At 40.2% G+C, this 23,497-nt stretch overlaps 1 protein-coding gene across 1 annotated transcript in view; it reads left to right on the forward strand.

The window, feature by feature from the left end:
* The window catches only part of PTPRM (protein tyrosine phosphatase receptor type M), a 712,816-nt gene that overhangs the window by 577,297 nt on the left and 112,022 nt on the right, over positions 1-23,497 (forward strand). The window contains exons 17-19 of the mRNA XM_081802550.1: positions 590-741; positions 3,847-3,921; positions 8,901-9,088. Coding sequence (XP_081658676.1) covers positions 590-741; positions 3,847-3,921; positions 8,901-9,088 — 415 coding nt within the window. The remainder of the gene's footprint in view (positions 1-589; positions 742-3,846; positions 3,922-8,900; positions 9,089-23,497) is intronic.

The following is a 23,497-nucleotide window of genomic DNA, read 5'->3' on the forward strand; positions in this document are numbered from 1 at the left end:
CGGGATATGCCCTCCTGTGCACCTGAGGTGTGAGCCCCTCTTACCCTAGTCAGGCTGAATGTCATGGCCAGCAACCTTTCTGCACATCCTCCAATGATATTGCTTTCTTCCCTTCTTGCCTACTTTTGTATTTTAGTTCAATAATATGCCTCGTAGATTCATCCTTGGATTCTTTCAGTTTTGTTTGGCAGGTATTTACCAGGGCATCTACTCTCTGCCACTGAATGTAGAAAATAATTTAGTAAAAAGTTAGTAGCTCTAGAAGCTTATCAGTAAATAGATTATGAACACATTGTACTATGGCCAGTGGTCATTTTAATTTAACATGTAGTAGGAGAAACAGAAAGTAATATTGTAGGCTGTGTGTTCCTAATATCACTGGGTTTTTGAGGATGGACCGTGGGTATTTTTCATCTCTTTGTCTCTGCAGCTGGCAGAGAACCTGACATCAAGAAGGCACCATAAATAGATGTTAGGGATGAATACGAGTAATTCAATAGAAGTTATTCCTGATCGTTACGAAGTACACATGCCAAAGCCCCATTTTCCATTCTCATGCATGTCTATATAATGAACTCTTTGTCCTAAGGAAACTAGCCAAGAAGCGGAAGGAGACAATGAGCAGCACGAGGCAGGAGATGACCGTGATGGTGAACTCAATGGACAAGAGCTATGCGGAGCAAGGCACCAACTGTGACGAGGCGTTCTCATTCATGGACACACACAATCTGAACGGGAGATGTAAGTGCACACGTCTTACCTTCTGGTACATTTCTCTGGTTTTCCAGGATGCTGGATAGGACTAGGGCATAAAAAACAAAACTCCCTGAAGAATTCTTATGCCCTATTAGTTTCTCCATCCCTTTCAGCAATTCTGAAAACTCTTTGTGCCATGGGTTGCATAGGAGAGGAAGATATAGCAGAGATGATAGGGCCAGACCAGGGAGTGCAGGAAGCCACAAGTAAGTTTCTCTGAAGCCTTAGTGTTGACATGAAGGCTTTTCTCTTCTTGAAGAGGAAGACACCTGCTTCTCATCACCCTTTTTGCAGTCGAGATCCTGTTTGTAAGCTAGCTAGTTGTGGAATTACACAGGGAAGCCTGTTCTAAACAGCTCACTAAATGGCAGTAACAAGTTAATTGTTTATTTGTTTAGCTGACAGGTTCTGCCTTTATTATAGGGCTATTAATGGCAATTAATAAGTTAAGCTATATTTCCACTTTGCAAGTCTCACATCTCACACCAGGTGGGTAAACCAAGCTTCAGCTCATGCCCTCCCAGACTGCCACCTGTGATCCAGGTACAAGGCATTATTTTAGAAAGCTAACAATTCGGTTGAGTATGTGAAGAACAAAAGGAGCTGTTGTGGTGTCCCTGGTGATCCTGGAGCAGGAGTTTAGCAGACATCTCTGTCAGCTGTCACCCCAGTGGGGAGGGTGGCTCTCTTCATCCTTGGTCATTGCTTTTTGCCCTTTAGTATCATTTTCAGTGTAAACGACATAATCTGTATACTCCAGTATCCCACAAACTATATCCTTTTTTCATAGAATTTTCTCTTTTTTTGTATCAAATATTTTATATATACATACACATATATAATTCATTTAATGGCCAAAATAAAGCAATTTACGATACACTGTTGTGGGCTGGGGTGGGAATAGTCCTGCCTATCACCAACAGGGTTAGAATCTTGGTAGTAGTGGTTAGTTCTTCAACGTCATTATGAAAGGGGCCACACGGATAGGTGCTCTCACTTTCTAGGATAACCCGTTAATGTTCTAAATGTCCTATTTTGTGGTGAAATTCCTCACGCATAAATTTACTAGGAATTGCCTGCCCAGATGACTAGTTTCTAGGCTTTTGAAGTTTGAACAACAGGAGATATTTGCCTCTGGTCAGGAAATTTAATTTGGCAGTTATTTCTTAAAAAGTGAATGTATCTGTGGAAATCCATAAATGCTCAGGCAAAGAGGTTGCTGTAGAAATCAGTATCAGCTTCCTTGGCTCATCTGCCACAAGCCATTATTTTATGCCTCCCGTCAATAAAGCTGATAGAGGAAACACAGCTAGGCCTTCCATTTTCCTCCCACTCTGTGAGCAATGACTAGGTGCTGTCCATTCCCCAACCATTGGAGTGACCGTGACGGTAACTTTATGAACTACTGGGGAAGGAAACGTGCAGGAGAGGGCTTCATTAGACCCCTAGGCTTCCAGTCCCAAACCTATTACAAGTCTGGGTATGTCTGAGGTCTTTTAGGGCTGGGAGGTGAGTAGCTTTTAGAAATGAGACAGAAAAATGAAATTGGAGAATTTAAAAATAAACACAAGCATATTTATGAGAATGGGGAATAATCTGCCTACTAAATCAAATGGGAGTTGTACCATCTTCTTTTAATATGTTATACAAAGGGGAAAAATAAATATGTATAGTAGGAATGGGTTTCATTTTTATACTAAAGACAAAAGTATTTAAAATATATTTTAAAGGGTGAAAATAAACAGCTATTTTGTATCTGCTTTGCACACTTTTGCCAATGACATAAAAATGTCTGCAGGTAATAGACATTATTCTTGCTGACCCTAGCACATTTTATAAGTACTCAGGTTTTTTGTTCTTATTTTCATCAATTACCCTCTTTTTTCCTGGCAGTTTACCATAAACATGCATTATAAATATGATACCTCTTTATTTTAGAAAAATATCTTATAAATGACAACCAGCCTGGGTTCTGGTTCTTGGTGTGTCATTTATTAATTCTACATTTTAAAAAAATAAACAGTGGTAAAAAAAAACACTGTCATAGAGGAACTTCTCCAGGAGAGCTAAAATATATTAACATGTCAGAATAAAGATAACGTACAATATCCACAGGGATTTGGTACTTCTTCCCATAATAAAATGATGTAATTGGGTATTAGTGTCCTGATCTGGAACTTTAACATCAAATAAATCATATAACTACATCAGAAAGTTAAGATTTAGACTTACATTTAACCAACTTGAACACTTGAACACATTCAAATTATTTATTCTTATTACTTGAATGAAATTAAAATGATTTTAAAGCACTAATCAATTAAGATGTTGAAGACAGTTCACAAACTACTTTTAAAAAAGGAAGTACCCACTTTCAAAGAAATCAGATTAATTGGATGGGATCGACTTTCCCTCCCAATAACAGAGAGGGAGAAAAGGTCTAATAGTTAAATCCTGAGTCTTTCAGAGGACTGAAAAATGTGCATTTTTAAAAAGACTGAAAAGACTAATAGAACAATATGTAGGCATGCAGCTTTCACCTTAAATATAGTGCACACAAAACATCACCTTTATTTTTCGTAAACCAGGTCATAACCTTATAGAAAACTCTCAGAATATCCAAAATAGGAGGAAAGAGAGGAGTTAGCAAACTGTGAAAACCTTGACTTTCAGAAAATTCTCCAAAATCCATGTGTAGACACCTCCTCATACCCTTAGTTATTTAAAAAAAAAAAACAAAAAACGCTGGCATGATACTAGAATTCTACAAGCAAAGGCTAGAAGTCAAAATAAATAGAAGTCTAATGAATTTCTCCATTCAAAATGGCGGCAGAGGTTATGAGGATTTTTCTTCATTTGTAGAGTAAGAAAATCTTTTAAGTGATAAAAGGGTGTTTGTCCCCTAAAGTACAAATGATTCCCTGGAGACAGCGGGGAATGACAGTATTTACCACATAGACTTCAGTAGATGTCTGGCGTTTCTTCAGTCAAGTCTCTACCAGCACGGTGTCCTTCTGAGTGACCTCGGAGGGCTGTATTTTCAGGTACTGCCTCTCTGCCATTGCTGACTAGTCCTTCTCTCATTTACAGCTGTGTCTTCACCCTCGTCCTTTACAATGAAAACGAATACACTGAGCACATCGGTGCCCAATTCTTACTACCCAGGTAACAGATTTTTCCTTTGTTCCATCCATTCATAACCCCTTAGCAATCAGAATCAATCCGTGCTCTCACTTTGCTGTCCATGATGCTTGATATGTTTGATGTGTTGTAACCCGATGCTTTCTATGGCTTTCTGCGGGAAAAGTGGGGGGCCTTTCATCAATCATTTACTGTTCTTTCTCTTTTTACTTTCTCTGCATTGACCTGCTTATGATGTATGACAGACCCATTTGTGCCAACTGCAATTTTAGGTGAGAACATTTCCCTTTATCACAGTTTACTGCAGAAGTAATTTAGAAAGTCAGTGGCCACTCTCTAGGAGGCTGGAGTTCTGTATGACACAGGGATTGTAAGCAGGACAAGGGGGTTGTGGGTGGCCTGGAAGAAGGGCATAGATAATAAAAAGACTCTCCAGTCTCCATTGATAAGAAGGGTTTGCCTGGGGTATGTTGGAAATGCTACTAAAAGATTCAAATGAGCGAGCCCAGCTCTAGTATTTTCCCTTTCTGTGTTCAGAATTTAAAGTCAGATTTGATCCCAAGGGAAAACACAGTATGTCATCACTCCGCTGTGTACTTCCAAGAGCTGAATTCGGTAATGTGACAGTCGTAAAAGTAAAAATCACTTCTTATTATTTTCACTTATCACTAAGCTCTAAAAACTTCAATTTCAAAAATAACATTTTTCTAATTATGCCAAATGTTATGCAGAAAAATGATCACAGCAGAGTCTGGGTCCCCCTTCTCAGAGCCATTCAGGGCACCCCCAGCATTCCAAAATGTCTGTCACACAGTAGAATTTCAAAGGAGGTGATGTTCTCAGCAGCAAAGTGACAAGATGGCACTTTATAATCACATGGTTTATTATGTGTCATGGTTTATTATATGTCAGATGTCACTAGAAATGAAATAAAATGTTAGCCCAGTGGGGCAGAATGCATTGAAAATATAAAATGTTCCCCATGGGGAGCCGAAAAAAATCCCATTTGTCCAGTGTAAGAAGGTTCTGGAGAAATGGCATTACCTGGCTCTGATAACCAAATAAGCATGAGCTGCTGTTGCATTTGAGATGCATCAATAACCCAAGTGTATCACGGCTGTGTTCTCTTTCTACTACTAACCTTACCGAGAAGGAGCACAACACAATCGACTTCAAGGTATATACCAATTCATTGTAGCAAAAGTTCCATCCTCAGCTGTTTGACTTCTGCTTCCTAATTCTCTTTACAAGGGTTGATATCTTTGCAACATAATTTTTCCCCCTGTGCTTCTCTTTTCTCTAAGTTGTTGTGATTTTTGTAGATAGGGCGATTTGTTTTTCTTACGGTATTTTCTGGGCTTGAGCAAGTTTGTTGCCTGAGTTACAAGTGAACTCAGACAGAAGTGTAAGAATGGACATAAACCCAGATTTTGGGGGTTCACAAAAATGAATACAGCTCACTAAAGCCCTCTCCCCCTTTTCATGCCAGCTATATGGGGAAAAGGCTGGTTTTTTATTCTTTTCATAAGTAAGGGGCACAGGCTAATTTTAGGCACCCGAACAAAGTAATCTACATGCAGATGACATTTGCAGAATCTCTTGATAGGCAAAGATTTGTGATTTCTTTGTGTGCTGTGGCATTCAGTCTGCAGCTCCTTTAGTAGATGTTCTGACCTTGGGGGAGCTGGAGTGGGGAGGGCTAAGACATGCACTGTCAGAGGGAAGAAAATGTTCAGATTGCACAGCAGGATTAAGATAAGCTCATTAAACAAATATCATTTTTTACAGTCACTGCTTTGTTAGTACAAACACTAAGGACATCTTTTAAACTTGGTTAGGCTTCTTTACTGAAAGGGAATCACTTGAACAGACAATTCAAGTAGCAAAAATGATGCACATCTGTGAAAAATAAGTCAGTCAGATTGACAAATAACTGTTATCATGTCTGGCTTATATATGTACCAACACAGCAAATGGTGGTTCTTGGGAACCGTTCCTCCCACGGTGTTTGGTGCAGATGTGAATCTCTATATTGCATAGTAAGGATTAATGAAGTGATCCCTTGACACCATGGGAAGATGATAAGCTGGACATACATACATCTACTCTGGCACTTTTGGGGAACAGCACTATTAACAATTTATACAGACAAGAACGTTTTGCTGTGACTTGGAGCTCAGCACCCTTAAATCCTGTATTATCTCCTCCTTTTATGCTTATGTGCTAAGGTGCCCAGCCTAATGTATAGAGCTTTAGTATGCCTTTTTGTCATTTTTATTGCCAAAAAAATGAGAGAGAGAGAGAGAGGGAGGGAGATAGATGTAGATAAATAGATATTGATAGACAAATTTTGATAGATGTTGATACTGCTTAATAAGTAGATAGAACACCTCACACCCCTCAAAAACATAGCACTCATTTCAATTCTAGATTTTTCAGCTGGTTTGTTGAGAATTGAAGATAGTCTATGAAAGAATATAGGTAGAATTAATTCGCAGTTCTCCAAAAACCATCAGAACTGTTGGTGAGAAGCTTTATTTCTGATTTCCTCCTAGGCGTAATTTTTAACTGAAAAAATTGTTGGTAATTCTTAAACCAATATAGGAAATCAATGTCAAATGATATATTTTATCAGTAATTATTCTTTTTAAGTCAGAGCAAACTGATTAACCACTAATTTTGGTGGCATCAAGAATTTCTAATAGTGTGGGTGACCCAGTTTCATATCACAGATGGCACGAGAAGCCTTCTATTCCCTCTTTGATATCTATGTACTCGATAATAGCTCTCCTTTCTTAGATGGCCTCGGTAGTGTTTAAATGCTTTCAGACAGGTCCTGCACACTAGTAATGAGGTGGAGATCATAATGCAGCGGGGCATGATCAGTACGGTGGTAACAGTGCTGGCCGCTCTGGGAATTAAACCTTCCAAGAATGCCTAGCCCTAGGACCAGAGCCCTACCAGGCTGCGGTGTCTCCACAAGAAAGGCCCAGATGATTCATTTAGGGGAAGTTTAGAAGGTCAGTCCACAATGGAGGGCGTTTAATTACATTCATCCCAAAAGGTACAAAACGGAGAGAATGAAAGAGGCACAGGGGGGAAACTAATTAATGTTCCATTTATTTTAATATAAAGAACAGAACTTCCTGCTGGAGTAGCTAAAAGCTCCATAGAGTCTGTCCTTCAGCAGGGATCCTGTATCCCACTTTATGAGCTTGGCGGTTGCCAGCAAGCAAATCTGATGTGAAAATGTCCCGGTTTATTTGTGACTGTTCTAATAGAATGGGAACATCTGAATTGCTAATTTCAAAGCAAATCCAAATGAAAACCAAAATCATGAAATCAACGTACCACTCCTTTTTATTTTGTCTTTGTGTCTTTAGCCACCTTGTAGTGATCCAGGTGCCATTTCAGCAACAGCAACATAGCTACACACTTGTGTACCACCTTCCATACCATGCATCCCCAGGTGTTTTGCGATGTAGATAGAACTAAGGTTTGAAAACCAGGCCCAGCCAACCAAGTGCCCTTGAACGAAATTTCCTCTGGAGCTGAATCTCCCAGTTAAAAAAAAAAAAATACCCTTAGCTGAATTCCCTATTGATAAACAATCTGGTCATTTTTTTTAAAAAATGAACATATCCTTTTGTATATATGTTTTAATTCATTATACCTGAAATTAATTTTGATTTAACATTCTCATTTTAAGTGAAGTTAGCATTACATTTTATGAGACATATCCTCAATCACAAAACAGCTAAAGGGATTCAGCATTATAATGAGCTAACCTGTAGCATGTGGAACTCTTAATCTAATAACACCTTCCTGCATCAGACATTTTTTAATAGCCACAATTTCTGCAGTTCATTAATCTAATGTACTAGGAGTCTTCCATTAAAATACAGCCTCTTTAGGCTTATTTGACCAAATTTTGACATTAGTTTTATAGTACAATTTGGTTGATGTGTTCAAGAAATTTAAATGAGAAAATGTGTCGAATACAAATAAGCCTTATTTAGTCATTACTTAGTTCATGGGGGATGAAAAGCAATTATGATACTATTTTAACCTCCTTTTTGTTTTTGAGTGCTTAAATAAAACACCCCCATCCTAAGGTGATAGGAGGATTGAGGCTTTGACCTCTGATCACCTACAGATAGAAAACTTAACTATAAAAGTAAAGCACAGAATAAAAACTACCTGTAATTATTCACACAGTACTATTGCTTATGCCCTGTTTCCTTTTTCTCCTCCTCTTTTTCTCCTGATATGTACCTTCTTAAAAGTGCCAATAAATGGTAAGTTCCCCCATTCGCCCTTGGAAAGGTGTGGAGGGAATGGGAGTATGTGTCTTATCTGTAGATTCTGACAAAGCCAGCTGGTTCTGCTGTGTGTCGGCCTGCATGTTAGCTCTTGTAGAACATTCCATGTGTCATGTGCTGGTCCACAACCTTCTGTCAAGCTTTCTGACACTGGAGCATGCAAGTGACTCTTCATCCGTTTTCTGTTTCCACTGTCTTTGGATTTCATGTGTCAAGTCCACATTTCTGTTGCTAGCTTTATAAGCCAACCCATTTTGTGCACTTTTATTTTGCTCACAGAACATTTGTACGGAGTTTATTTACTTCATCATATAAGCTAGTTAATGACTCTTCGGAAGAAGACAAGGCTGGTTTTGTGCCAGGTCTTGGTGAAGTTTCAGACCGAAACTTCTATAAACTTGAGCGCCCAAAGGCTAAAGGGTTCCTACCAACTAGCTTTGTAAAAGCAATATATCGTTTGGACTGCTTTGTAAAAACAAAGATTTCTGCCTCATTCCTATCAGTATTGCCAACCCCATTTAAATTTCTAAACATCTAACCTTTCTTTTTCGCTGAGCCACTGTGGGGATTGTTGGAGCCGTAGGTGGAGGGGATGTCAGCGGCAGCTTCTGAGTGTTCTCAGTAACCCCCCACGTAGCCCATTGGTCCTCCCTCATGCCCACCATGGCCTTCTTTTCCTAGACGAAAGCCACACGATGGCCAGCGACACCAGCAGCTTGGTGCAGTCGCACACTTACAAGAAGCGAGAGCCGGCCGACGTGCCCTACCAGACCGGGCAGCTTCACCCCGCCATCAGGGTGGCCGACCTGCTCCAGCACATCACGCAGATGAAGTGTGCCGAGGGCTACGGCTTCAAGGAGGAATACGAGGTGAGCACGAGCACCTTCCTGGGCGCCATGCCTGGGACTGGGCTCCCAACTCCTGTAGCCAGCCGGCAGGACCCCAGGGGGCTGCCAGAAAGGGACCTATTTACATCTGGTGGTGAGACTCCTTACCGGAAAGGTAACGTATGTAAAATGGGAAAAGGAGGACCACTTCACCGTTTCCCTTCGTCCTCGTAAATATGCAACGAAACAGAGGCCAAGCAGGCTATTTCCCCATTCATGATTACGCTTCTTGGCTTTTTCTATTATTAAGTCTGATGTTAAATCCTAATAATGTGGCGGTAGTTATCCAGGAAGAAACTGTCCTCTTAAAACAATTACAGACCAACCAGTGATGTCATGTGGTGGAGATTAGGCCCCAGGAAAGGAGGCTGGCTAGTGTCACGGCCATGACAGCCGCTGTCCTGCCGGCCCAGAGTGCATGGCTGTGCTGAGATCTAGTGCGGGCAGCTTCTGGGGACATTTCCAGGCACAGTGATGTTCTCTCACCTTCTCTAAAATGTAGGGCTCACTTTACCACCTCAGCCCCTAGCTGATTCTGTTGGAAAGTCGTTCAAGAACTGGAGAGAATTAGTTGATTTGAAGAAGTAGGGTTCAAAGAAGCATCCCATCACTTGTGTGTGTGTGCGTGCGGCTGAGGCCGGTGAGGGGGAGGAAGATAGTGGGGGTGGACCTCTCTTTTTACCTTATTAAATAAAATGAGTTCACACGCATTGGTGGAGAAAAAAGTAGCAGCTTGCATACAGTACAAACAAGATTACATAGATACGGAGCTTTGGCCATTTTAGAATGTGTCTGCGATACTACATCTCCCTAACCAGCTCACAGTTGGGAAACATTTTGTCTGGAATTAAGAGTATTTTAGAAATCAGTTCCTACCACCTCTGTACCCTATGAGTTTCAAACTCTGCTTCTTTCCCCCCTCGGGGACACTGATGATACTTCATTTCATGCCCCAGATGCTGTGTTGTCTTGGGTTTAGTCCCACTTCTGAGCTGAATCGCCAGAGATTTCATTATAGCAGTCAGAGCTGAGCCATGGTTGCTTTTAAGAGTGGGTCTTTAGGCTAACGTGGACAAACGGACAGACACCCACTCTGCTCTGCTGACATGAGCATCCTCCTTGCGTTGCCAGTGACCTGAGCTCAGAAGCCTGCTATGCCAGGGAAACTGGGCCTCGAGGGTTGGATTTCAGTCCAGGCAATATTTTCAGATAAAGTTCTGCATTTTAGCAACCCCAAAGTTCTTAGATCTACCTTTAACAATTTAGCTTGTAATTTGGTGAAACTGACTGCCTTTGCATGTTTCCTCATGCACTTTTAAAGGCTAGCTTACGAATTAATAGGATTAAGAGTAAGACTTCCAAAAGCATTAATCTTATGAAAGACAAAATTAGGTTAGTGAGAAAATATAAGCCTAATGAATAGAGATGATGTCTTAGTTCTATCCAATATTCTGAATGCAGATATTGCTCAGATGTTTATTAAAGATGTTAATAATGTCAAAGAGATTAGTTATAGGCTCAAATACAATTCATAAAATCACCTGAGTCCCATTTTTCATGGACTATATAAAAATACCTCAAGACTTCCTATAACACACTATAGATGAGGCATATTTGAAAACATACAAAAAAAAATCATTTCCCATTCATATCTCCTGAAGAAATATGACTTGTAAGTGCAAACTAGAACAGTTTATACTCATTTGAAGCAGTTTATAATTAATGATTTATTAAGGGTTGTTATACTGAAATAAAATATTGTATTAATTAATTACATTTCAAGAAACTCTTTTTCTCATTCTAGCTATTCATGGATCAGAGAGGACTGTAATATATACATGTATCAAATCATCACATTGCATACCTGAAACTGACACAATGTTACATGTCAGTTACATCTCAATAAACTGGGTGGGGGGATAAATACTTTTAAACACCAAGACCATTATCAGTTTGTTGGGTTTTTTTAAAGAGGGAAAGAAGAAGAAAGGGAAAAAAATTAAAAAGCACATATGCTAGAGAGGAAAGCAGGAACAAACAGGGAGGTGTTATGAGGAGAATTATGAAATGGAAGGTTCTGTAGGGGATAATCCTAGTGCTCCACACACACCTCTGTGAACCGTGCAGCTGAGTGTGCAGCCTTTCATTTAATCCACACCGTAAGTCAGGAGTGCCCTGGCTGCCTGGTGCTGTGTGAATCTCACTGTGGTTTGGGACACAGGCTCTGGGGCCAGACTGCCTGTATTCCAGCTCATCTCTGCATCTCTTTAGCTGTGTGACCTTGGGCAAGCTGTCTACCCTGTCTGGGCCTCGGTTTCTTCATCCATAAAATGGAATACCTATAGTGTCAACCTCAGAAACTTGTTGTGGGGATTACCTCATTTAGCATCATAAGTGCTAGACTTGAATCTGGCATTTAGTTGAAGTGTTAACCAGTAAAAGAGAAAAATACTAACTTATAATAAGATCCAAGAGAAAAGTTCACACCGTGTTCTTTACAGGGAGATTGTGTCATTTTGTGGTTTCAGTTCATCTCTGTCATTTCTTGTGTTCGGCACTCTGAGGATAGAATAAGCCAGTCACACTATGGCTCAGTACATTTTTGTTTCATCTAAAACACTCAGTGGTTTCCTTACCATGTATCATGTATCATCCAAAGTTCCCATTAAAAGGTAACTTAAATGAGTAGGTAGGTTTGATTCTGTGGACAAAGGGTTTGAGGAAATAAGTATTTCAAAATAGATGCTGTCACCTTTTATTGCTAAAAGAATATTTTCATATCTAAATTAGGAAAGTCCTAGGGAATGGTGTGACTATAGACCACCAAATACTGTTTATTTTTCTAAAAAAGTTTCTAGGGTGTCTTTGGCAACAAAAGTTGGAGGAGAGGCAGTTAATTTAACAAGTTGCTGTGCTCGTTAATTCGCCAGCGTATACTACGCAGGTGCTGTGAATCTGGCACTGCTGAGTGCTGGGGACATGGAGAACTTCCTGCCCCGCGCTCACCCTCCGGAAGCTCACGCCACTGGAGGAAGCAGCCATACAGGGACTACAGCAGGTCTGTAAGCTTAAACCCCACAAGTGAGATTCACAGCAGTCCTTTCAAGGCCCCTGGGGGCACGTTGGCTAGTCTGGGGTACCAGACTGAGCGAGGATGACTCTTTCTTCAAAAAAGTGAGTGGGAGTTGGCCAGGAAATGGAAGATGGCAGATTCCAGGCAGACACAAAAGCTAGAGAATGGGGTGTACTCCAAAATGGCAGTAGTGCTGTGTGCCCAATCCTAGGAAGGGCTGGGGGTCACGGGTAGTCAGGCTCTGATCACAAAGCATCCCACCAAGAAGCTTGAACACCACTCTGGAAGCCATGGGAACTGAAGAAAGACTCAGATAACATGAGTCTCTCCTATATTTGGATGGAGATTCATTCCTGCACTATTTAGCACAACCTAGTTGTTAAACATTATTTGTATGAGGCACACAGAAATTGCTTGAAAGATAATCAGCACCCAGAAAAGTACAGGGGAGGGGGAAACTATTCACTGAAAAGTGTAATACGAACTAGATTGCTCCATTCCCATTCAAAAAAAAAAAATCTATGGAATGCTTAGCTTCAGGATTCACTGAAACAATGAATGATGTTACATCTCTGAGGATAAAATGTCAAGAAAGTCTCCAGTTACTGCTGTGACTCGCCAAAATGAATCGCTTGGTCTTTCTGGTTTTCTTCAATCCATGTGTATTGGGGAAAACCAGCCCCAATAGTGACTTTCTCTATGTTGACACTGTTTCAACCCGTCTGTCTTTATCTTTTCCAAGACAGAAATGTCTGAAAATTGTCCTAAGCGCTGGAAGGATTCATTACCGTTCAAGTAGTCGCCAGAAGTGTGTCCAAACCAAAGGGAAGACATGTGGTGGGGACGAGGCTGAGCAGCACTGAGTGCAAATTTTATATTTGATTTTGTTCTAACAAGATCGTCATATGGCATATCTCACCAGGGAAATGCAGTAATTTGATTCAAAAGAAACTCAGACATGAATCACAATAAAAAAGTAAACATGCTGAATTGAACAGAAAATGGCAGGTTGTCATCAGAGAGTGGATCAGGGATCTCGGGAGAAAGACGGAACAGAAAGGGCAAGTTTGTTTACATTGCTACAGAAGAGGAGCTGGTTCTTTCTCCCAACAAGCAAAGAGCAGTCTGTGCTAACCCCTTTGGGAACATCTGTGGGTTTACCAAAAATGGGAGAAAAAAAAGATAGCTACGCAGGAGGAATACAAGGTAGGACTGAGCCATCCTCCCCGCCTCCCCCCCCCCACCCCTGCCCTGCCGCAGACTTGGGCCTCTGTCCCCTGGAGTCCCGATGACTCTGCTGCTCCTCCCTGAACTGACAGGCCCCATTCTAGACACGGGTGTCCTGTGCCCTGTCACTTGTCACTGCCCCAGGGAGCCTCAGCGGGGACCCTGCGGGGTTGGAGAGCAAATCTCTCCCCCTCTGGGGTCCCCAGAAGGCCTTCTTTCTTTCTCTATTTTATGACTAATTCGAAGTCCCTTTGGATCTCCAAGCAGAAAAGACATTAATCTTACGTAGGACCACAGTTGCTTAATTCTGAAAGAACACATTTTGCTATCACTGTAAAATTAAGAGAAAGGAAGGACAGCACTTTAAAACTACTCCCAGTTAGGGCATCCGGAAAAACACAGATGGCACTATTTCATTAGCTAATGGTATTGCTCTGGGCCACAAAAATTTATTTTCCAATTACTGGAGCTAAAACTTACAAACCTAAGTAACGCTTTGCAGCCTGCTCTTGAAAAAAAAAATAAGTGTATACATATATATCTAAATATATTTAGAAAAGTATTCTTCTCATCCCACTTACTTTTCTCCTGTATATTTCTCAAGGGTATAAGCGCTGGCGATTGATTTTGTAATTGAACATGGAGACTGTTTTTCGGCTCAATTTAAACTAGGAAATTGAAGATGTTATGCCAAAATCTTCAGGCTTAAGTACAACCTATGCATTTTTCTGAACCCTGGATTGTCTTTAAAACATGTCTATCTCCTGGTAGCCCCTTATAAGTCTTTAAAAAAAATGTATGGATTAGATATTTTCCCCTGTTAACAAAATAGCCGATTTTGTTAAATGGAGCACAATTGTTAACATTTGGCGCTTTTGTTCATATTTGACCAAGTTGTAGCAAGTGAAGAAGGAATTATTATTAAAACATCTCAGTTGCCCTTCAACATCTGTTTTTTGCTTAGTTGCCTCCCACCTCAGGGAAGCCAACGAAACGTTAAAGAAACCCGCCTCCACTCTGTGGACCTTGCAGGTACAATTCCTCATTCAGCTTCAGATGCCTTTGGACAGGACAGGACAGGGAAGACAGATGTGGATCCTTAGAGGGGACAGCCCCAGAGCCTGGGAAGACAGCCCTCCCTGGGGCTGCCTGCCTCCCCCCTGCTGGAGGTTAGCTGACAGAGGGAGAATTGTACATACTTCTCGAAAAGTTTTCAGAACAGTGCACTCCCTGAAAACAGAGGGAGAGGCAGGCAGAATAAAAGGTACTTTGTGTTACTTAGCTGATAGAACCATTGCCTGACACAGCTGGTTCCATGCTTCTGTGTGCAATCTGGGGTGGAGGCACCCCCTTCCTGCTCACCTCCAGCCCACACACTTTTCAGATGTGCTTTTCAGTTCCCATTTCATATTCTGAGGCACCAGCTGAGTCAATCAATTGCCACAATCAGTGCAGGTTATTTTCTGTTCCACAGGATACAAAACAAACAAAGCAAAACCATTGAAAGCTTAAGGATGTGGAGCTAGACAGAGCATTGGCAGGCGCTGTAAATGCATTAAGAATCACAACAGCTGTGCCTCCAATAGCTGTAGCGGCCAAGTGAGGTTTGACATGTTTTTTCCTTTAATTATTATGGTGATGCTGAGCTGGTCCATGAGAAAATGATAAAAACTTCTATCTGAAATTTTGAAGTTGCTCAAGCTATTTGGGGCAAGTCAAGCGCATGCGTTCTTTCTTGGTAGATAAAAGTTTCTGCATGCTTTTAAATAATGCAGTAGAAAGAGTTGGTTTTACGATGAGTCGTTGGTTTTTTTCCTAAACTGCAAATACAAAAATTGTCTGTTCTATTTTATTAGCATGCTCCATGTTGTCGTGCTTGCTTTCAGGACCTCTTATGTGTTAGCTGGTTTTTTAATTCAGTTGTCTCTTGCCCATGCCCCTGATGATATCACGTACAAGCTCAAACTTCAGAAAATTTGCTCAGAAATTGTTGTTTCCTACAACAGTGTGTCTTCCCTCTGATGAGAGTTGATGGCCCAGACATTTACCAGCTTGTTTCAAGCACCTCTGGTCAACTGTCTGGTTTCCATTTGGAAGCTGGTGGTTAGAATTTTCTACCCTGGGAGAAGTTGAGTACTTTTCCCACTTGTTAACATGCTTTTAGTGTCAGATGCCATTAGTCACAGGACCCAGCCCAGAAGGGACTGCAAATGTGCCTGTGTCCTAGCTCTCATTGACCTCATGGGTGTTTGGGATCAGTCGGATGGTGTCACCACCCACTAACTTGGCCTAGCGAGCCTCAGCACAGCCGTCCTTGCCCCCTCCCTCGCCCTCACTGCCACATCAGCTGCCTACAAGTCCTGAATGCTCACCCTCCCCACCATTCTCAATTCCATCCCTTCCTCTCCAACCCCACTGCCTGGTCCTCGCGTCTTGCCTGAGCCATCGTGAAAAGTACCCTAACTTATCTCTCCACACTCATGTCCTCTCTTCCTTCTCCACTCTGCAGTCAGTTTTCTTTGTAAAAGAAAGATGTTATCACGTGTGGTGCTCAAAACTCTGTGTGGATTCCTTCCAAGTCTGAGAAACTCCTTAGCATGGTCTCCTCAGGCCTCCATGACGTAATCTCAGCCTGTTATTCAGGCTTGATTTTGAACTGCGGCCACTTTCTACCACGTGCCTTACAGTCATCTCTCTGCCCCAAGCACCTTCATGACTCTGGGCAATGCTTCATGTTGTGACCTCTGCCTAGACTAACTTCCAGCTCCCTCTTCATGGGCCTGATTCTGATAGACCCAACTCAGATGTTACCTCCTCTGGGAGCGCTCCTGGTTCTCACAATCAGAAACAACCTGGCCCTCCACTGTCTCATAGCTCTGTGTTCAAGTAACGTAATAGGCAACATATCAATGGATAATACAGCGGGCAGTATCTTAACTGATAATATGCTAGGCTATATATTAACTGACTTATTCAATAGATACTTGACAAACACTGCTAAATAGAAGTTACTTTATATTTGCTAAATTGATTTCTGCGTATTTAAACACACACACCCCTAGAAGGGAAGATGAAATTAAAGATGGATAGAACTATGACAAAATACACACAATGATATAAATCATCATACAGGATCGAGTGAGTTAGCAACAGCCAACCAGAAAAAACTGTGCTGACCAAGTTGAACCTTACCAATAACCAATCATTTAAAACTGGTACTAATGGATGCGGGTCCAGATGATCATTCTACTCACTGAATGCCAACCATGTGTTTAAAAATTTTAGGATAAATATTTATAATCCATGTTTGCTTTAAATTTCTTATTTAATTTCAACAGAAATAATGTAGAATTATTTAGGTGTGACTTTAACATGACCATTCCAAGAAGAGAAATTATACAGTTTGAAAGCTCATCAAAGTAATTTGTGTTATCATGGACGTATTTCAGCAGGAGCAAAGTTTGGAGGAGCAGACTTTCATAAAGTCTTAACTGGCTCTTAGAGTTTTGATCATGATATTGATGGTACCTACCTCTGTCTTAACACCTCATGTGTTCAGCACTGTACAGAGACACGCACACACACAAATACGCATGCACACATGCACAGGGATCTTTCTAGCCACAAAGCTAGTACATCATTATCATACCCATTTACAGACAAGGAAATGATGCCAAATTTAAGTAACTTCCCCAAGACCATCCCTCCATCAAGTGGCAGGATTTATCCCATATCCGTCGACTCTAAAGCCCATGTTCTTTCCATTGTGCCAGTCACTTCCTCACGCAACACCACAGAGCTACAAACCTATGGAAATTAACCTTGTGGTTTATTGATTTGACTTGTGATTTCATGGCAGGAGTGTTATTTTTCCTCTCTGTGGTTTTGTTTGCTTTGAAGCGTTCTGTCCTCTGGCAGAGGACGCATCCAGCCCTGCGGTCCCACTGACAGTGCCAACTCTGCCTTTCTGCATCTCGGCAGCAGCAGATGCTGCCCATTAATCTCACTCGGTGCCCCAGCTCTGAGAGCGAGGTCACTCAGGTATTGCCCCTCTCCTGCTCTAGTTTTTCATTGTCAAGAAATATAGGAGACTCTGCGGATATCAGCCTGCCTGGCTCCTCGGAACCCCACAAGGACCAGTGATAAGCTAAAATCAAGGATAGCTCTGAAGAGTGTGGATTCTATAAGCTGCTTCCCTGGATCATGACTGCCAAGCAACCCAGTACAGGGAGGGAGCGAGGGAAGGAGGGAGAAAATGAACGTGTAAACTTGAGTTGTGTGTGAAAGCCTAACGTTTTCTGAAAAACCCTGTCTGGAAGATGTTGAATCTCTTTTCAATGAGATGATACAACACAAGGATGACAGTGTTGTTAACTGGCTCTCTACTCTCCAGGCAGAACCAAGATAACCCCTTGAAGCTTTGACTGAATGATACAAAAAATAACTAGTTGAAAAGTCAATCATTTTTTCCCATCAATAGTGCTATACAGTAGAAAGGACAATTGATTGGCAATCAGAAGACTTGGGTCCCAAGCCGTTGACCTGTCATGTCACTGAAGAGACTGCTGGACCCTCCAGCAAACCACTCACCTTCCCTGAAGAAACTCAATCAGTTGTGGAGACCAAATGCTCACTGTGTGTCTCTGACATCAGGGTAGTGCTGTCCCTCAGGGATGCCAGACTTCCAGTTTGGTTGACAAATGCCCACGGATGGGATGTTTTCCAGTGGGCAACCCTGACTGCCTGAGAGCCACAGCCCAGCGGTCACTATATAGGTGCCATCACTCAGCATCCACGGGCAGCTCTCTGGCTCTGCCTTGCCAGTTTTGAGTTTAGTCAGCATTTCTGAAGGAGGTGGTTTCCATCCCAGTATGACCTTTCTAGCTTTTCCTCCCCTCTGTTCCTCCAACTCAACCCCTTCCCACTGTGACTTCTAACTCCCACCCCATTTCCAAAACACCAAGAACTCTGAATTGAGAGGATATAGTAAGAATGTTAGTCCATTTTTATATCAAGCCCTTACCATGTCTGAAATGTGTTTATGATCATAATTCCAATATGTCTTTAACCCCTACTGTCCCAGTTTTTAAGGACCATGAATAATAAGGAAATATATGGATTAAATGTTTTGAATTACTTAATTTCACATATCATATTGTACCAATTCACATGATCGTTCCATGTATTATTCAGACCAAAATAATATTGAATCAGAGCCCATAATCTTTTTGACTTGCTCTATCACTGAAAAGAAAGAAAATGTGCTAAATTTTCCAATTTTTTCTTTTGCATCTTTTGAAATAAAAGTAGTTTTACATCCATGTTAGAATTTGCCTGTATTACTCAGTATCTTACATATTTAAAAAATTTCTAACTCCCTTTATCTTTTATTTTTGCCCTTTAGGAATACCTTTTATCTGTTTACTTTTGGGAAATTATACAAGAGATACTGAACAGTTATAATGTCTTCATTGTTAATTACAAATATACAGCATATGTTTTTATATATTGTATTTGTGTGCTTTAGGTAATTATGCATTTGAATTCTTTGCCAATTTTATGGCCAAAGTATTTCCCTTGGCTGATTACTACGTGTATTTTAAGCCTATTTCTTGAAACATGAAGAGAATATACTGTAAATCCAATTAACATAATTTATCTGCCTAGAGAATGCTGGCTTTTATTTTTTCTCTATTTTAATGATGAAAAACAGTTGTAGGATAGAGAGTAACAAAATATGTCTTTAAAGGTTTCCAAGTCCCAATTTTATTGTTATTTTCCTTTAAAAGCAACATGAGGGCACCTGGGTGGCTCAGTTGATTGAGCATCCTACTCTTCATTTGGACTCAGGTCATGATCTCGGGGTCCTGGGATCAAGCCCCACGTGCGGCTCCTCCCTCGGCAGGGAGTCTGCTTGAGGATTCTCTCTCTCTCTCCCCGTCTGTCCCTGCCCCCACGCATTCTCTCTCTTTCTCTAAAATAAATCTTAAATAACTAAATGCAACACATAATTTTTGAAAGAAATTTGGAAATTTTAAAAAAAGTATAAAAAAAAGAAAAGAAAAATCACCCATAAACCCACTATCAATTTTCAGTACATTTCAGTACATCCAATATTTTAATGCATTAAAATCATTATATAGTTTCATACCATGTTTTTCCACTTAATATTGTATCACAAATGTTTCCTACAGCTTTATCTTGAACAGTGCTATGAATAATTCTTTGGATTTATCTCCATTATTTTCTATGGATAGATTTCAAGAGATGGAATCACTGGTTCAAAGTATATAAGGTGCTTAAAGTTCTTCATGCACATTGACAACTTGCTTTCCAAAAAGGTTGTAGCAATTCACACTCATCATGAGCAGTCTCCATGAGAATGCTTATTTCAACACACCTGCACTACAATGAGCAATAGTCAGTTTTTATTTTTAGCCCTTGCCAGTTTGACAGGTGAAAAGAGTTTGACAGAAAAAAAACACTAGGGTGTTAAGGTCTCTTACTGACTTGTATGCATTCTTCGATGGCCTACCTTGTTCTCCTTTAGAAATGCATTGGCAGTCCTTAGGCTTTGTGCTTCCCTAATCCACAAATCACCTTGTCCATGGAAAATATGGACATTTTATACGGGGCACCTTGGTGGCTCAGTCGTTAAGCATCTGCCTTTGGCTCAGGTTATGATCCTGGCGTCCTGGGATTGAGCCCCATACTCCCCCTGCTTATGTTTCCCCTCTCACTGTGTCTCTCTCTGTCAAATAAATAAATAAAATCTTTAAAAAATAAATGTGGACATTTTATACAGTCAACTTCATGAAAAACTGTGTAATTTTGTTTGGAATTTTATGGGATCCATTTATCAATCTTGGGAGAATTGACCTCTTGGCAATATTAGATTTTCCTATTTGTTAATATGGTTTATGTCTCCATTTATTTGGCTCTTCCTTTATAATTTTTAGTATAGTTTCAATAAGTTCTCCATAAAATCTTGTACATCTTTTAGCTATGTGTACTTTTTTTGTTATGGCAATAGCATCTTTTAAAGTTACATTTTCTTGGGGCACGTGGGTGGTGCAGTTGGTCCACCATCCAACTCTTGGTTTTGCCTCATGTTGTGATCTCAGGTCGCGATCCCACGGTGGTCATGAGATCAAGCCCCACATCAGGCTCCACGCTCGGCTTGCAGTCTGCTTAATATTCTCTCTCCCCTCTCCCTCTGCCCACACCCACTTGCGCTCTCTTTCTCTCACTATCTCTCTAAAATAAGTAAAAATAAATATTAAATAAGTCTTAAAAAAAAATAAAGTGGGTAACCTGGGTGGCTCAGTGGGTTAAGTGTCTGCCTTCTGCTCAGGTTTTGACTTCAGGGTCCTGGGATTGAGCCCCGCATCGGGCTCCCTGCTCAGCAGGGAGTCTGCTTCTCCCTTTTCCTCTCCCTCTGCCCCTACCCCCGCTCGTTCTCTCTCTTTCACTCTCTGTCAAATAAATAAATAAGATCTTAAAAAATTAGTTACATTTTCTTTTTATTTCAAGTATATAGAATACATGCATAAGTATATAGAGGGGTGTGTGTGTGTATATGTGGCTGTGTACATGTTTATGTGCACACACACATACTGTTGCCTTTTGTATATTGCTCCTATGTCCAGAAACATTTTTCAGCTATCTTTATTTCAGTGATTTGTCTGTAGATTATTCTAGAGTTTTCTGTGGAGAAATCACGTCTACTCTCATTAATGACTATTTGTTTCTTTTTAATCCTTATACATCTTATCTATTTCTTCTTATTTATAAAGCCGACTAGAACATTCAGTACAACACTGAATAAAGCTTAGGTTGCTAAGCATCATTGTCTTGGTCCTGATCTTAAGAGAAAATTCTTTTAATGATTAATAATTAGTTGGGATTAGGTTGAGGATATTCCCTCCCATCCCTGGTTTATTGATATTATTTACCATGGACAGATATGAATTTGATAGAATGCTCTTTCAGCATTTATTGTCATATAAAATAATTACTTGATTTCTTTAATATGTTAGTGTGGTGAGTTCATTCATATAATTAATATTCTAATATTGAACCAACTCTTCATTCCTGGAATAAACCTAATTTGGTCATGATACATATTAAACATTGCTGAATACTGTTCACTAATGATTTTTGCATCTATGTTCACGAGTCAGACTTGTCCCTTAATTATCCTTCTATTTCCCTTTTTTATATTTTAGAATGAAAAGTATATGTACTTTTTTAAATGAATGGGATAGCACTCTGTATTTTTTTCTTTTTTTTTTTTTGATAAGATTTCAAATTATCTTTGGAAGTAGCCTGTGGAACTGACTAGATCTGGCAGTTTCCTCATGGTAAAATTTTTAATTACTAAGTTTTCAATAGTTAATATTTTCATAGGAATTTGTGCAGTTTGTCTAACTTTGTTATGTAGAGGCATACATGTATTAATATTTTATTATCTTTCTAATTTGTCTGCACTCATGTTCCTTTTTTTCTTTTTTCATTATTAATGTTCTTTATTTTCACCTTCTGTCTTTCTTGTTTCTTGAATATTCTTGCCAGAGGTGTGTTAGTTTTATTATTCACCTTTACAGAGAAATAACTTTTGGCTTTGTTGATCTTGAATATTGCATTTTTAAAGATTCCTTCTGTTCCCACTCTTTATTAATTTCCTTCTACTTTCTTAAGTTTCTTTTCTTATTCTTAAATGGGGTGCTAAACACATTAACTTTCAAGCTTTCTTTTTTCTAATGTAAGCATTTAAGGCTCTTCATTTTTTCTCTAAGTAAGAGCGAGTACTGTTATCATTGACTTTTGAGTGTTTAATTTTGTAATTTTCATCATTTCTTCATTGACTCATAAGTTATTTAGAGCATGTGAGTGCGTGAGTGTGTGTTTTATTTATCAGTGCATAGGAAGATTTTTTTTGTTGCCTTCTTATTAGTGATTCCTGACTTAATTCCACTACGAGCAGAGGAAATTCATCGACATTTGTAGACACTATTTAGAGCCTTACACATGGTCAACTTTCTTAACTATTCTATGTAGATTTTTTCTCCCTCTTTTTTTTTAAGAATTCTTTTTTTATGTTATGTTAATCACCATACATTACCTCATTAGTTTTTGATGTAGTGTTCCATGATTCATTATTTGCGTATAACACCCAGTGCTCCATGCAGAACGTGCCCTCTTTAATACACATCACCAGACTAATGCATCCTCCCACCCCCCTCCCCTCTAGAATCCTCAGTTTGTTTTTCAGAGTCCATCGTCTCTCATGGTTCATCTCCCCCACTGGTTCCCCCCCTTTATTCTTCCCCTCCTGCTATCTTCTTCTTCTTCTTTTTTATTTTTTTAACATATAATATATTATTTGTTTCAGAGGTACAGATCTGTGATTCAACAGTCTTACACAATTCACAGCACTCACCATAGCACATACCCTCCCCAATGTCTATCACCCAGCCGCCCTATCCCTCCCACCCCCTACCCTCCAGCAACCCTCAGTATGTTTCCTGAGATTAAGAATTCCTCATTATCAGTGAGGACATATGATACATGTCTTTCTCTGATTCACTTATTTTGCTCAGCATAACACTCTCCAGTTCCATCCACGTCACTGCAAGTGGCAAGATTGTATTCCTTTTGATGGCTGCATAATATTCCATTGTATATATATATACCACATCTTCTTTACCCATTCATCTGTCAGTGGACATCTAGGCTTTTTCCACAGTTTGGCTATTGTGGACATTGCTGCTATAAACATCGGGGTGCACATACCCCTTCAGATCCCTACATTTGTATCTTTGGGGTACATACCCAGTAGTGCAATTGTTAGATCGTATGGTAGCTCTATTTCCAACTTTTTGAGGAACCTTCATACTGTTTTCCAGAGTGGCTGCACCAGCTTGCATTCCCACCAACAGTGTAGGAGGGTTCCCCTTTCTCCGCATCCCCACCAACATCTGTCGTTTCCTGACTTGTTAATTTTAGCCATTCTGACTGGTGTGAGGTGATATCTCATTGAGGTTTTGATTTGGATTTCCCTGATGCTGAGTGATGTTGAGTACTTTTTC

Source organism: Leptonychotes weddellii, chromosome 13 (genome assembly GCF_054177405.1).
Source record: "Leptonychotes weddellii isolate Sample4059 chromosome 13, ASM5417740v2, whole genome shotgun sequence".
Lineage (NCBI taxonomy): Eukaryota > Metazoa > Chordata > Mammalia > Carnivora > Phocidae > Leptonychotes > Leptonychotes weddellii.